The sequence below is a fragment of the Microchirus variegatus genome, assembly GCF_963457635.1.
Source record: "Microchirus variegatus genome assembly, chromosome: 2".
Taxonomy (NCBI): domain Eukaryota; kingdom Metazoa; phylum Chordata; class Actinopteri; order Pleuronectiformes; family Soleidae; genus Microchirus; species Microchirus variegatus.
Window position 1 is genome coordinate 31,937,541 of NC_139803.1, and position 16,792 is coordinate 31,954,332.

General features: G+C 41.7%; 1 protein-coding gene across 2 annotated transcripts in view; it reads left to right on the forward strand.

The window, feature by feature from the left end:
* The window catches only part of atrn (attractin), a gene marked incomplete at both ends in the record, with an annotated part of 118,626 nt that extends 101,896 nt beyond the window's left edge, over positions 1-16,730 (forward strand). For both annotated transcript variants that reach the window (XM_083910059.1, XM_083910060.1), the window contains 3 exons: positions 1,296-1,403; positions 13,613-13,727; positions 16,606-16,730. In XM_083910059.1, the coding sequence (XP_083766185.1) occupies positions 1,296-1,403; positions 13,613-13,727; positions 16,606-16,730 (348 nt within the window). The remainder of the gene's footprint in view (positions 1-1,295; positions 1,404-13,612; positions 13,728-16,605) is intronic.
* Positions 16,731-16,792: the final 62 nt, after the last annotated feature.

The window sequence follows — 16,792 nt, forward strand, 5'->3', positions numbered from 1 at the left end:
AAAAGTAAGAGAGTGTTAGAAATCATATAAAAATGTGAATGTTATTGAAATCAAACTTCCTTTAATGACAAACTGACTGAGGATGAATATTCCTGGCCTGTCGCGTTTGGATGATTATTGATTATTATTATTATTATGTAAATCAGAGCCAAAATAATGTTGAAAACTATGTGATAAATCGGATCTCTCATACTGTGTGTGACTGGGAATACAAAACAAACCGATTAAAACTTGTTGGAAAAAGTATATTTATGGAAGAGAGGTGGAATGTGGGCAACATCGTCTTCTCCTCCTCCTCCTCTTTACTCTCATAATCACCTCCATACTTCTCTCCCTTTGGCCAAGGTCCACGTTATAAATCAGAGCACAATGAGACTGAGCGCTTCCTGTTTGCAGCGGTGGAAACTACACTAAGTACATTCACTCGCTCAGGTGCACTTTCCCGGCCACTTGTTCTTCCTCCTCTCCATTAAATGGTCATTTAAAGATAATTTGAGAGAAAATTGTGAATTAACTCGAACACTTTGAACAAATTCGCATGGGAGTTTTATATAAAAGGCACGCTCGTTATTCTTTGATGGCATTTGGGGGGGGGGGGTTACAGGGCCAACATACATCCCTGTTGACAGTATTGTGTATGTAAATTACTTTGCCATGAAGTTTGAATTCATTGAACGGATTATGAGTCATTATAAATTAGTTCAAACTTCATTTTTGGAAGAAAAAAAAGTGACTGTCTTAATAGTTCGATTCAGTATAGCAATAGTATTCTTTTCAATTTGACATTGTAACGTGCTTGTTTTTGCGAAAATATATTACAACCAAAATGTTTCTCGGTAGATGTGGCCGCCATCTTTGTTGAAAAACATCAGCCGGCTCGCTGAATTTGCAAAGCATCATGGGTTATTTCATCTTCCACTTCTTTTTAAGCCTGCATCAGAGCTCACTACATTTTGAGGGTTGATTATAAGGGGAAAATCGGAAAATTTCCCCTTGGTCCACCCTACACGTGAACGCGCAAAATGTAGCGTTAGGGGAGGTATTGGGACAGGGCCAAAGCCCAGCGATGCACAGCAACACAGTTCAATGTGTCTTATTTGATCATTAAATGAAGTTATTCATGCAAAATAATATGCATTTCACTTCACGTTATAGATGAACGGGTCCTTTAAAATCAACTCACACACTGATATTGGCATCGTCTCGGACAGTTGATTGGACAAGAGTCAGAGGACAGTCGTCTGTTTTCATCTTTTCTTCTCCTTCTTATTTTTTTTTTCTTTTCCTGCCTCCAGCAACTGCTGAGAGAAATGCAGCAGATGGCGAGCCGGCCCTTCGCCACCATCAACGTCGCCTTGGAGACGGACGAGGAGCCACCTGACCTTATAGGAGGAAATGTGAAGGTGAGTGCCACCTTTTTGTCTCACGGCAATCACGGAAAGTGTGTGTGTGCGTGCATGTGAGTGTGCGCGCGTGCGTGTGTGGACTCGAGAGAGGTGAGGAGTGTTGAGGTCATGCGAGTGACGGTGAAGGTTCTCAGTCGTCCAGGTCATACGACCAGTCCCGGCGGCATGGGCGGGCATTGGGGGGCCGTGCCCGCCCACAGAGTCAGCCGTGCCCCCCCTGGGCTTTTTATACAGTCTATGGCTGGGAGCTGTTTATTTTATTTGGGTTTTGTTTTTTACATCGGAGTGGCCAGCTCTCTATTATTTCTATCTTGGTTTATCGATCATACAACTCAACCAATCCAACCAACGAACGAAAGCAACATGCTGGCCAATCACAGGTGGTGGGGGCGGGTCACCGATGAGATGGTACGCTGTTAGCACTTGACGTTTATGGTCGCTAGTTACTAGCAGCGCCATTCACTTCTACTGGAAGCCGAAGCACTGAAGTAAAGAGTAACACTGGCGTAAACATTCATCAGGGGGTGCCACAAGTCTTCGTTTCGCTCGCAGCATTGTCCGTTATTTTAGCTACAGGGCAATGCCCGTTTACGTGCCTCCCGATTGTTAAAATTAGTTTTTCGTGCCGTGGCACCGAAGTCCATGCACTGTTCACGTTAGCTCCGTTAGCTCCTTGTGTCGCTTAGCGCGCCTACAGTGGAAGTGAAGCGGTCTGTTTATTAAAGGAAAAGAGCAGCGCTACAAATAACCAGCGTACCTGTGTAACTGCGTATGTGTGCCTCTGTTTTTAAAGTTTAGCGTTACTTTAGAGACTCATTTTAACAATCGGGAGCACTTAAACATGACGTCACACGCATCTTTTTCCGGTCAGTTGCCATGGAAACGTGTCATGCGCCGTATAGTGCCCAGCGCCCCAAAATATTTTTTTTTAACAATTAATACAAACTTTGTGATTTGTTAGCTTCTTAAATGTGAATATTGTCTGGTTTCTTTGCTCCATTTGACAAAAAAATCCTTAAAACTAGGTTCCAGGTGAGCCTACTCACAAACTTTAGGTTAAGTGTAGGCAGAAGGGTAACACTGCTTTGTGCTGCTCCTTGTGCTCCCCAGCTGCTGTAGCTACTTCTTCCAGTATGAATGTTTACTTCAGTGTTCAGGTTGACATCCGTGCTTCTTTTTCCAGTAGTGAAGCTGCTGTATGGTGCTATCTTCTTGAATACATGCTTTATTTGATAAATGTACACAGCACGACACACTTTTTTTTGTAGATTTTGTGATGAACTGCCCCTTTTTAGTAAGAGCAAAATTATTTCTCCACACTGTAGGAGTGGTCACAGAGCCATATTGTTCACCCTGAAGCAAATAAATAAATAAAATAGGCTATAAAAAACCTATAAAACCTATAAAAAAATAGGTTGAAAAAGTTTGCCCCCCTGAAAAATTTTTATGCCCCCCCTTAAATGTTTTTCTGCAGCCGGGTCTGCATACGACGCTTTTCCGCGACACAGTTCCAGCACGGCTCGACTTCCATTTTCCATCAGTGATCGTACCGTCTGGTACCTGGTGCTTTTTTTGGTACCTGGTTCCAAGCGAGTTGAGCCGATATCGAAATGTGACGTCGACAGATTGAGTGTCGTCATTGGAAGAGTCACGTGATGTCCGACACGAGAATCAAAGCGAACAATGCCAAGCTCTAGATCAGTTGAAAAGACTGAAAACATGCCGTTAATCTCCAACATTTAGCAAAGGAAATGTCTAAAATTTAAATATTTAACAGACGAGTCTGAAAACCGGTGATCGGGATTTCAGGTCAGTGACTCAGTGTCAGACGTAGTCTGTGCTCAGGTCATCGCAGGAAGTACTGCACGATTGTTATTAATTCAATGATTCTAATGATTCAGTTACACCAGAAAACAACTGCTTTACAAGTCACTAGCTTGTGTGTTTGTGTCGCGTATAAAACCAAATCACAGCAGTTTTGATACCAAACCAGAGTAGAGTTGAGCCGTGCTGGAACTGTATCGTGATAAAGCGACAACAGTCTCAAACTTTCATTAAACAATGTGACACAGTGGAAGACAATAGTTTAAAATCAGAATGCTATACTATGCTTAACTATAGAAATCCACGTGGAAGACTAGACTAGACTAGTCAAATACAGACATGTGATTTCTCTCTCGTTGGTTCATAATCCCACATTAAAAAAACTTAACACTCAAGCATTATTGGTAATCATCTCTGCTGCCCCATTGATTCTATGAAACAGTCCTGGAGGTTGAGGTCTGGTCCAGGCATCCTTACCGACCAGGGTTCAAGAACACATTTCTGCTCAGATTCTCGGGGTCGCTGGGCCAAAGTGTATGCAGTTTTTTTTTTTTTTAAGTTTAGCGCAGGTCTAATGAGGGTCAACGTGGTGTGTGTGTGTGTGTGTGTGTGTGTGTGTTTGCCTGGGACAGCAGCGAAGGCCGGATCATGATGAGTAATGGCACATTATACCAGTTACAGCCTGTTATTACAGGCAGGCGGTGAATTCTAATGGGAACGGATTCAGTTAACCCCAGAGTTAAATCAATGCAGACTGTAGTTAGGCTATGTAAATGAAGAAGATGCTCAGAAATAATCAGGGGGGGATTTTTGTTCCAACCACTGTGATACATTATTATCATTCTTTAAAAGGAAGTATTATATAAATGTTTGCTGGCGTGAAAACAGAGAGCATTAGTCCTGTTTTGGTGCAACAAACCATCTGTGTTTTTGAAGCGCTGAAGGTTACGTGGATGTACGGCATCTTGGAACAAAGGAGAGGAAAATAGGAATTATTCCTGCGATATTCAAGGCTGCCGTGTTTCTATATTCAGAGATAAATCATGTTACAGCGAGAGCTGGGGCCACGTTTTTACACGACTGTAGTCTCAAAATTGACTTTTTTGCAGTTGTGTGACTTGTAAACACAACTTCCTTTAACCTCCATAAGCAAGTGGACCCGTGCTGGTCTCCGTTACCATGGTTACCACTGATTTTCCCTTATAATTTCCATCAGTGTAAATGGACATAATTACACGCTTACTGTAGATTTTGAAATCACACATGGGGCAACACATAAGTCAGGGTTACAGAAGCATCCAGAGCTTTTTCGACCCAGTATGAGACGTTGGTTTTAATCTTTTTTATAGTTTTATTGTCCAGTGAAGGATAAAACGGTAGAAAACCTGAAACCTGTTTATTTTTGTTGTTTTTATATTTTCTACAGTATTTTATTGTTTTATTGTTTTGTTCTTAGGTCTATTCGGTCACACGTTTGTATATTTTATTTGTTTTATTTATTCTTCTACCACTTTATCCTCCACATGAGGCTTAATTAAAAAAGTTAATTGAGGGCAGGAAATGTATTCATCCGCACAAAAACCACGCAAAAAACGACTCTTAAACGCTGTAGTACACGTGCCAGACCTGTAAGTGGCGCTGTAGCGCTGGTACACCACAAAAATTAACAGTAATAGTGGTAAGAGTATGTTTTTTTTTACTGACGTTGAGTTGCGGCCATCTTAGAATCCTATTTCGTGTCATTGCCTTGTTTGAAACTTGGAAATTTCCCGACTTCTGGTTACAGCTTGAACGCACCACGAGCTCAGTGTGTGTGTGTGTGTGAGAGTTGAGTATTCAGCAGAGGTCAGAGCTGCAGCAGGTAAACCTGTGACTGTGCTCGTGGTGATGAATGACCCCTGAATGCAGAGTTATGGCGGCCGTTTCAGGACGGCGGCTCGGGGCCCCGACTCTCTGACAGGGACCATGCATCTCCAGGGGCTCGATCTCCCCGAGCCCAAGGTTACTGCTCCCTACAAGGGCCCCGGGCCCCTGGGGAACATGAGCCGCTAATCAAATCACTCCTCTGTCCTCCGCTCGCTCTTCCTTTTCTTCCTCTGCTCTCTCTCTGCTCTGTTTGTTCTTTCTCTTTCTCGTTAACTCTACCTTCCTGTTCACTTTGTCCCCTCCTTTATCTTTGTTTTCTTTCCACTTCATTTATTTTTGTCCTCTTTTCTTTCCAACTTATCTCTGATCTTTACTTGAGTTTTTTTTTTTTACCCAAGTTTGCTCTCTTTTTCATTTGTGGCTTTTATTTTTTTTTATATATCCGTCTCCCTCCAGTGTCCTTATTCCTCTCTTTTTGTCCTTGTTTTTTTGTCCTATTTTTTTTGTCTTTTCTCTTCTTCTCTCACCTGTTTCTGCTCATTCCTTTTCTCATCCACTCGCTCCACTCTTCTCTCTTCCTCTTGTTTTACTGTTTTTCTTTTAAATGATGCAGTCTTTTCACCGTTTTCTGTTATTCTTCCATCTTCTGTTTTCCTTTTTTTTCATCATTTTGTTTTCTTTGATTTGACTTCTCTTGTCGTCTGCTTTTTCTTTTCATCTTTTACTCGTTTATCGTCTAATTTTCCTGTTTCCTTTCCCCTCCAGTGCCCTCATTCCTCTCCCTTTGTCCTAACTTTTTTCCTTTTTTCTTCTCCATTTTTTGCTCATTCATCTTCTCTTTCCTCTTATTTACTTTTCCTCTGTTCTCTCTTCACAGTCTTTTCCATTTTCTTTCCTCTTTTTCTTTTCAGTTCTTTGCAATTCATCTTCCCCTTTTTGGACTTTTTTGGTTTCCTCCTCTTTTTTCTATCCGATTTTTGTCGGAATTTGTCTTCTCATCCTCCCCTCATCACTTCACTCCCTTCTTCTTTCCTTTCATTTCCTTTTTCCTTCCCTTCTTCTCCTCCGTCCTTCCTCAGTTTCTTCCCTCTTTTCTCTCATTTACTTTTCTATATTTCTGTCTTTCCACCATGTCTGGATTCCTTTTCCCCTCTTTTGTTTCAACTATTCTGTCTCCTTGTGGTGTTTTGTCGTTTTCGTTCCTAAATCTACTGTATTTGTTTATCTTTCCTCTTCCTCTCTCGTCTCACGTCTGACGTCCACGCTTCACTCCGGTCTTCTCCTCTCATTCATTAGCCTTTCGCTGATTCTATCAACCGTCCGGAGATTTCCGTTGCTCTTATCTGCTGTGCTTTTGCACATATACGTGCCGTCTATATACGTCTACGTCTACCTCCTCCTCCTCCATCTCTGCTTTACCTTTTCTTCTCCCACTTCTATTCTTCTCTCACTCCATTCATCCCGGGCCTGATCTCCTCCCTCTGCACCAGGGCAGGAGCAGAGAGATCCAATTTAGATGTTCCTGTGCCCGCTTTTCTGTAGCCTTCAGCAGTTCACGCCGTCCACTATCTCCTCCGCTCTCAGATTGAGCGACTCCGCGCGGGATCTCCCCCCTTGTTTCCCTGCTGTTTTATCAGGACACTACAGTGGGGTTGTATTAAGACCCCGCGATGAGAGTTTGCGGGGGGCCGGACGCTGCACAGCGAGCTGTAAATCATTAAAGTTGTTTATAGCCGCAGTGGGATGTCCAAACTTGCGAGATATATATATATTCACTCAGCTTCTCCCGATGGATGGTGTGGCTCCAGCATCACGGGCTGATGATTACCTTTGTGACGCCTTAAGCTCTGTTTTTATTTATAGATTTTGTTGGACGAGAGGAAAGTGGGTCATGTGATGTATGGAAAATTAAGGGGAACACAGCGGAGGAACTTTCCTCCTTTCCTCTGCTGCGTGTTGCGATGAATATTACACGTCTGGCACCATTTTTCTGCATGTGGTCAGGTAGAACTCCGTGTTTACCGGTGTTACAGGCAAGAAAAATTCCAATCAAATGACAGAATAACAGAGGAATGTCTTTTCTTGGGGGTGTTTGTGTCACAATTAACCTGGAAATCAGTGTTCCATAAAAGCAGCCTGAAAACTTCAAGATTTTCATCATTTAATGATGAAAACAGGACTAGAAAGTAGGAGGGAGAAAGAATTTACACATGAAAAAGGCAAAAGTGGCACATATTTAGGGATGGAACCAACGACAGACTCGTAAATCAAAGCAGGTTTGATGGGAACACTGACAATCCTTTTGAATTTTAGCGATAATTAAACATTTATATCAAATATGTGAAGAATTCGGACTAAACATATTCATATAAAATAAAAGGAGAATAATAAAAATCAATCACTCAAGTTTGACATTGATTTCAATGATTATTTAATGTAAAATATATGAAGCAATAAAGAAGGAAATCATTCAGTCAAACTATAAGAAGCACAACAATCATACACAACAAGATGCGTCCTGTTTGCATTCTGGGCATTGTGTGCACATTGAGACAAAAACTCAAACAAATGTTACTTTAAATATGATTTTTACTGTTCAAATTTAACACGCAAAATCCTGTGTTCATTTAACTTTTAGTTTTTCCTTCATTTTAAATTGTTAATACACTATTTTAACATAAAAATGTAAAAAACTGCCAGATATTGAAAGTTATTCTGGAAAATGAGCAAAAGCACTTGTTCTGGCCCTTTTGTGGTTAAAATAAGACATATTGAGGTGTAGGAGTCACCTGACATTGATGTTATTGCAAAGTAACTTCTTTTAACATCAATATTCATGCAGAATAAAAAGAAGCGTACAAGAAATGCCTTGCATTCTCTCTGATGACTAAAGATCCAGCCTGGATACTAAAGGTTTAAGGTTATAAAAAAGTTATTTTACTTAACATAAGATAAAATTGTAATGTTCAGCCTACAGTCAGCACTCCGGGGAAGCAGATTAATAAAAAGTTCAGCGACTGGAGGTGGAATTAATCAGAAAAACCAACATTTACTTACTTTTGTTTTTGTTTCTTTATCTTTTATTTTTGTGATAAGTTTAAATGTGGATTTCTTACTAAAGGCACAAACAGAAAACAGTGAGTCACAGCAACGGGAAGTTTGAGTCGCTCCCGTCGATGGCGGCAGGGAAGGAAGTCATCTGCGGCTGCTGAAGTCGAGATGAATGCAGCGGATGAAAGGCTGATGCTGCGGCGTGTGTGTGTGTGTGTGTGTGTGTGTGTGTGTGTGTGTGCAGCGTTTCCTACGTGCTGAGCTAATTACTTGAGGTAATTTAACAAAACCTTTCGCCGCTCTGCCTGGACAGTTTAGATAACTCTCTGGAGGAGGTTTGGTTTGGTTTGGTGGGGGGGAGATGTGGAGAGGGAGAGGAAGTCGTTGACGCATCTGCTGAGGAATGTTATTAACATGCAGCATCTGAAGAAGACGACCATGAAGAGAGAGAGAGAGAGACCCTGCCTTTGGGGGAACATCACACACACACACATAAACACACACACACACACACATACACAAACACACACACACACACACACACACACATACATATACACACATTCACAAATCACATGCTCACAGAGTTTAAAGGGAAGGATAATTGAATTTTTTTTAAGGTGTTTTGTTTTTTTGTTTTCCCCCTTTTTAATTACTGCTCAGTCCAAAATAAAGTGGACATGTGTGTTGACTGAGATAAATGATGTTGTTTTTTGGGGATTGGGGGGGGTGTACATTTTTTGTTTTTGACAGAAGAAAAGCAAGTGAAAATTGTTGGAGTACGAGAGAAATCCAAAAAGTTCTCATCCTCAGCAAAGTACGGCCAGGGCTGAACGATTTAGAATGAATATCGAATTGTGATTTTTGTTTTGACAGCAATTCAACAATGACCTGTCCTTATCTGTCATCAACATTCACCTGTCCTCAACATTCACCTGTCTTTATCTTCCTGCATCATTGACCTGTCCTTATCTGTCCTCAACATTCACCTGTCCTTATCTTTCATAAACATTCACCTGTCCTTATTTGTCCTCAACATTGACCTGTCCTCATCATTGACCTGTCCTCAACATTCACCTGTCCATATCTATCCCCATCATTTACCTGTCCTTATCTTTCCTCATCATTCACCTGTCCCCATCTGTCCTCATCATTCACCTGTCCTCAACATTCACCTGTCCATATCTATCTCAACATTCACCTGTCCTTATCTTCCCGCATCATTGACCTGTCCTTATCTGTCCTCAACATTCACCTGTCCTTATCCTTCATCAACATTCACCTGTCCTTATTTGTCCTCAACATTGACCTGTCCTCATCATTCACCTGTCCTCATCATTCACCTGTCCTTATCTGTCCTCAACATTCAACTGTCATCATCATTGACCTGTCCTCAACATTCACCTGTCCATGTCTATCCTCATCATTCACCTGTCCTCAACATTCACCTGTCCATGTCTATCCTCATCATTCACCTGTCCTCAACATTCACCTGTCCATATCTATCCTCATCATTTACCTGTCCTTATCTTTCCTCATCATTCACCTGTCCTTATCTGTCCTCATCATTCACCTTGTCCTCATCAGTCACCTGTCCTCTTCATTTACCTGTCCTTCATCATTCGCCTGTCCTCACTTGTACTCATTCACTGCCAAAGTTTCCAGAAGGTAATTTGTATTTATTCATTATTATTTTTAAATTCATTACTTAAGTTACAAAAAAACATACTTCAGTAAAAGTAAAATTACAAATTTTAAATACAAGTACACAAAAAAACCAACTTGGTTACAGTAATGTACTTCACGTCTTTCCACCTCTGCTGAAACTGATCCCAGCGTCAGTCTACAACCCGACCCAGTTTTCCTCCTCAGTTTGAATTTGAGACGCCGCTGTTAGGATTTGAAAAACGAGCGAACGTAAAACAAGCGAAACGACGCTAAACGAATCGCGGCAGCTGCGCTGGAAGTGATCAGACTTCAGATAACTTCTAAAACCGCCTTGAGCTGCAAAATTAAAAGCTGCCAATCTGCTTCTGTTATGCATTTATTTATTTTTCCACACACAGAGAACAGATTTGTTCATGTTGTCATGGACGCAACCTCCATATTTATTTATTTTTTTTGTTTTAATTGTAAACGCACATTTTTGCCAGAGGCAGAAAACAGACGCGTGGTCTGGATCTATTGAATCCCATTTACTCTGCTTTTTTCTGACAAGGCCAAAATAATTGTTCCATCTTTTCCTGCACCGGGGGATTGGAGGAGCAAAATTAGCCAAGTGTGTTATTGCACCACCTAATGTTCTATCGGAGCAGTTGTCAGTTTTCTTATTCTCATTTCTCAGCAGCCCCCTACATTGTCAGTGGCGTATAATGAGCTTCTTCAGCCATGATTCTGGAAATGGAAAGAAATGATGCTTGTGCTGAGAGCTTGGTTGTTGGCAGTTATTGACTCATCACTCATTTTTCACACAAAGCTGTAAGTGATATTAATATTTTATGGCCCCGAGGAACAATATTGGCTTTCGCTGCAGCCCAGTGGAAAACAAAATGGTAATTTTCTGTATTTCAGTGTTTAATTAGGATACTTTTATCCGGTTCGCTCCCTCCTCTCTCGTGACTTTTTATTGGAGCTCCTTGCTTGTGCTCGTGGAGCCTTTTTTTTTTGGCAGCGTCTCACAAGGAATTCAAACACTTAAATTCCACAGTATTTATTCATATTATTTTTTATTTTTCTTCCCACTTCACTATGAACAAATGTGACAAATGTAATTCAACAAAACAAAAAGGACCATGTCGCGAGACGTGTTGACGTTTGGTTAGATCTTTCCCTGAGAAGCAACAATATATTATTTGCCTCCCTAAATATGAGTTTGATGTGAGGGAAATTGTTGTAAAACTGTGACCAAAATGGTTAGAATGTGCTTTAATACCATAGTGTGTCCGTTGTTGTTCTGCACAAACAATTATGGTGTAAACGAACACTTGTCCATTTGAAGCTTTTTTTCACAATTTAAAACAGGATTTCTGATTGTTTCAGCTTCTTAAATGTGAATATTTTCTGGTTTCTTTACTCCAAATGATTTAAATTCCAGTGTTTGACAAACACTGATCAGCGTTTTTTGATTACTTGATTAATCGTATATGAATATAATAGTCAGTTGCAGCTCTAGTCATCGGAGACTTCCTGATTTCAAATTGTAAGTAATAAACATGTTTGATATTTTACGACTGAACAGCGATTTAAAGACAGCTCTAAAGTTCGTTGTGTCCGTTTTTTAAAATCAAGTCAGATTTGGAAATCCTCCTGTGTGCGGCAGACTTTTAGCAGATGTGAGCATTAGTGTCTCTCTATGAATGAGTAGAATTTAGTTCCTTTGGTGAAATTCACCCTACAGAGGAAATGTATTCATACATATGCTGACTTGAAGAAGAAAACATGGACCTGCATATTTGCCTCCTGAGGTGCACAGTGAACATAATATCTAACTTATTTTCTTTCACATGCAATTTGAAACAGTCGCACAGAATTCGTCTGTGAAAAGAGATGCACTGTAAACAGACAGACACACATGTTTAGGGCCCTGAGTAAATACAGAATCCCTGCAGACACACGCACACACACACACAGGTGTACAGTACAAACTCACACAAACACACACACCCATACACCTAGAGGCATCCAGGTCTTTGTGCCACTTCCCCAGCTGCCTGTGTGACAGACTGTATATCCTGCCTGTATGAAAGGTAAGCCTCAGAGAGACTGAGCACCGAATAAATGTGTAAAATGGGTCAGTGCCTGAATATCATTACTGCCCTGCTCCACATGCACACACATACACACACACACACAGACACACACACTGTGTGTGTGTGTGCATGTCTGTTGTCTGCTATAAACAACCTTGTCAGGACCGGCTGACCTCATGGGACCAAAGTCGGCTCCTAATGAGGTAAAATGTCATTTCCCGGCGTTCCTGGAAAAATGTGAAAGGTGATGTGTGATTTAAAGCTGCGGTAGGTAACATGTTGATCAATAATCCTCCATAATAACCTTTCAGCATAATGTGAATCATGTGACCTCCTCGAGACTCTCAGGATGTTGACATGCACAGTTTAATCGAGCTAAGGTCATAGTCCAAGTAAGCCAGGCAACGAGTATGCACGTCGTTTTATTGGATGTGTAGATGTGACTCCGCCTCCATAGGTGGGTCTGTATCTCTCTATAAGCTTGTGTGTATTTGAATACATTTTGGTGCATGCAGAGAAATCCGACTCCAGTCCAACTAAGCGTGTACATGCAGGAGTAATCGGACTATATCCAGGTATGTTAGTCCGGCAAAGACTAGCTCGATTTCAGTCGGACTAACGTGTGTACAGGACGTTATGAAAACCAAATGATTGTCTTAGTCTGACTAAAATTTGACTTTTAAAATGCTTTTTCCAGCCCTGATTCTGTCTTCCTGAATCAGACTCGGAGATGTGCAGCCATCTGCCTAGACCGGTTGTGGTGAAATTGAAATAATGGGGGACAGAGGAGAGGAAGGATGAGAGGATTTCTCTTAGAAGTTAATCGTTTCTGGTTTCTTGCTACATTTAAGAAATCACTTGTTGACATTTGAAAACCCTCTTTATTTTGAGATTTGAAAACATTTTTCAACAATTTCGGTTTGGGAGGAGCTTAGGAAAGAGAGCCTAAATGCTAGCATTTCCTGCCTGCAGCTTTAAAGTTAGACACATTTGTTGGGGGTTGTGGTTAACAAATGTCCCAACAAGGATAATATTGTCCAGATTTCCAAGTCCTCACATGGAGGAGACAAGTGGGAGGTTATCTGTATGCGGGCAAGGTGGTGTCACTCTCCATATCCATATCCTCTGTCGAGGTAAACCTATGAATATTGTAGGAGGTGAGCAGCTATAGAGCCAGTGTTTATATGAGTGCAGGTACAGCAGCTCATCCTCATGTATGGATGAGTTGCTGATAAACACCACATCCTTGGTATTAGAGAGTCGGGCGCGTGTGTTTGGCAGCCTGTAGCGACAGGAGTGCACCGCCAGCACCGCTGACACAAAGCGCCCGCTTCACAGCACCGCCACTCGCGGCCCACACTGCACACAAGCAGCATTGTCATGAAATTGTGCACAGTGGGTTATTTTGGGTTGGAAGGGAGGAGGGGGGGGTCCAATTTGTGCCCACAGATCAGTGTGTGTGTATCTCAGCAGGGAGTGGAAACTGGTTTTGGTTTCTGTTCATTTTGCTGACACACACTGGAACAGCAGAGTCTGTGTTATCTCCATGTTAGAGATGATGATGTGTGTGTGTGTGTGTGTGTGTGTGTGTGTGTGTGTGTGTGTGTGTGTGTGTGTGTGTGTGTGTGTGTGTGTGTGTGAATGTGCACACCGGTTCCTCGAGAAGCTTATAATATGTCTCATGCTTTATTTTCTCTCTTTCCCTTTTTTCCACAGTCTGTCCCGAAACCGATCGCCCTGGAGCCGTGCTTTGGCAACAAAGCGGCCGTGCTCTCCATTTTTGTGCGGTTACCCAGAGGCACCGGAGGCATCCCTCCTCCAGGACAGTCTGGTAAGTTGTTGTTTCTCACTGACTCACCTGTGTGTCCACACAGCAGAGGACCAGTTAGCGTTGTTGCCTTGCAGCAAAAAAAGGTTGATTTGACTCTCTAAACTGCCCTGTAGGTATGAATGGTTGTTTGTATGGTTGTGTGTTTTGCCCTGACCTCTAACCTAAACTGCAGTTGAATGATCGCTGTGTCGTTTACACTCATCGTCATCAGTGGTCTTGCAGTCTTTAGGCCTCTTTTCACACTGAAATTGGCAGGTTGTACCCACGATTGGTTGCTGTGGCATCACAAACACCCTGGAATCAAATTTTTTGGGCTCGTGACTCAATCCTGAGTTGAGCTTCAGCTTAGGTTTCGAAAACCCACTTAATCTCTGATTTTACAGTCCTTTATTGTCACCTTGTCCGCCATAATGTCATTCATATACTGTGTTTTACATGTTGACGTCACAGAAAATTCAACAAAATAAAGAAAAGTACAGTGAATCTTGACCAGGGTGGACTGTTTCCATTCTTACACATGCTTTCTTCTATTAAGGTTGAAAACAACTTTATTCGCTCATATTACATAATCAATCCCATTCTTTCAAATCTCAGTTAATGAGCCTCCAAACAGGACTCGAACAGTGCAGAGATGTAGTTGAAGACCAGTGAAGGATTGGTCCTGTTGCTGTTGTTCACAGCTTCACTTTCTCTCTGTGTTTTCTTTGTCGCTGTCGTTTCTCCTCCTCTGCTGCAGCCTTTCTTCTGTGTTCCTCCTTTCATCATGCGTCTGTTTACATGTTGCCTGGTATTTATCAACCCCGCCGCAGCTCATCTCTCGGTGTAAACACTCGGGTGTAACACTGAACCCTTATTTCTCTCCTAAACTGCTCTGACAATTGAGTCCATCTCCCTTCTTTTCATCCGCTTGCTCCACTTCCTCTCCTATCACTTGCAGTATCTGTTCTCCTTTCATTCCTGGACAGTCTGCTCAGAAAGCAAGAATAAACGCCTGCCTGCCTGGCTTTTTTCCAGCCCACCCACTGTCTCTGTGCAGGACTCAGAAACCATTTTAAATCTTTTTTTCTCTCTGTACTTTTTGTCTCCCTTTATTGTTGCAAAGCCTCTTTGCCTCCTCCCACAGTTGCAGTCCTGAGACCATGAAGTCGCCCCAGGCCCTTATTAATTACGACATCGTCCTTTTTGTCTTAACAAAACGGCCCCGGCTCTCCGCCGAGCTCTCCCTCGGGCTCAGCTTTTGTGGAGACCATGTTCTTGCCATTGTCTCATGCCCGCGAGGCTCTCCTCTTATAATGCTTTTAACTTTTTTTGGCCCGCTTCTGTTTTCATTTCCTCCGGCTGCTCATCTATCGTCAGGGGTTCCTACCTTCACGTTTGCGACTAAGACTAGCTCGATTTTAGTCAGACTAACGTTTACACGACGTTAAGAAAACCAAATGATTGTCTTAGTCTGATTAAAATCTGACTTTTTCCAGCCCTGATTCTCTCTTCCTGAATCAGACTCAATGATGTGCAGCCATCTGCCTAGACAGGTTGGGGTGAAATGAAAAATGTGGGACAGAGGAGAGGAAGGACAATTTTTTTTAAATGGCTGCTTTTGCAAAAAACCCAAACAGTCGAGCAGAGGTCGGCAAACTCCATCGACCGAGCCTCATTTGCATGTTTTTCTTTTGGAAAAACCCACACTCTGAGATCAGGAAACGAGTGAAGAGCTGCAGCCTGTCAAGACTCTCTGATTCCACACGTTCTCCCACTGGAGTTTTAGATTTGTGCCGTTGGCGATGAGCTCTTGATCAGCGTAAATGCTTCCATCATTTGGAGATAAATGGAGTTTATTGGAATTTCACAGCTCAGAGAGTATTAATAAATGTTAATGAAGTGTGGTTTGAGTTAATGATCGCCTGCGCTGCGAGTCTCACCACCTGTGTGTGTGTGTGTGTGTGTGTGTGTGTGTGTGTGTGTGTGTGTGTGTGTGTGTGTGTGTGTGTGTGTGTGTGTGTGTGTGTGTGTGTGTGTGTGTGGGTGTGTGTGTGCGTGTGGGTGTGTGTGTGTGCGTGCGTGCGTGGGTGTGTGCGTGCGTGCGTGGGTGTGTGCGTGTGTGTGCGTGCGTGTGTGTGTGTGTGTGTGTGTGTGTGTGTGTCCCAGTTTTACACCGCACACTTTTATCACATTTGAATTATGGAGAATAAAAAAGGCACAAAGGCTGCGTAAGATTAGTGGAATATATAATATATGTCCTGTATATATACATATATATACAGGACATATAGAAACATATATACGTATATATGTATATATAGAAACATATATACATATATATGTATATATATATAGAAACATATATACATATATATGTATATATATACAAACATATATACATATATATATATATATGTTTCTATATATATATACATATATATGTATATATGTTTCTATATATACATATATACGTATATATGTTTCTATATATACATATATACGTATAATATATGTATATATGTTTATATATATATATACATATATAATATGTGTAGAATACACTGTTTTTCAAATGCTTTTCTTAAATAATCTAATTTAATTTAAATTGAAATCACCAAATTAGTGGTGACCACGAGCAGCTTTTTAAACCTGCAGAATAAAGGTGCAATCGACTCCCCGTCATTCAGCTCATTATCTTTCCCACAGTCTAGATAAACTGCAGGTAACTGGACATGCTCGAGTGAAACCGATCAATTAAAACCTTTTTTCCTTTCACAGCAACAGGAAAAAGGTTTTGATCTGCTTTTTCAAAGCTGTGAAATCACAAAAATAACCATATTTTTTTCACGTAATTCTAACTGTTTGTGAGTAAATGCAGCATATCTGTGTGTGCGTGCAGGTCTGGCGGTGGCCAGCGCGCTGGTGGACGTCTCTCAGCAGATGTGCGTCGGCTACAAGGAGAAGTCCGGAGGCCTGAGGAACCGCAAACAGCAGCCCAGCGCACAACCGTCCACCTGCATCTGACCACGCCCTCCCCCGTCCTCGTCCTCCGCCGCCATTCCCAGCCCGACGCTCTGCTCTCCCAT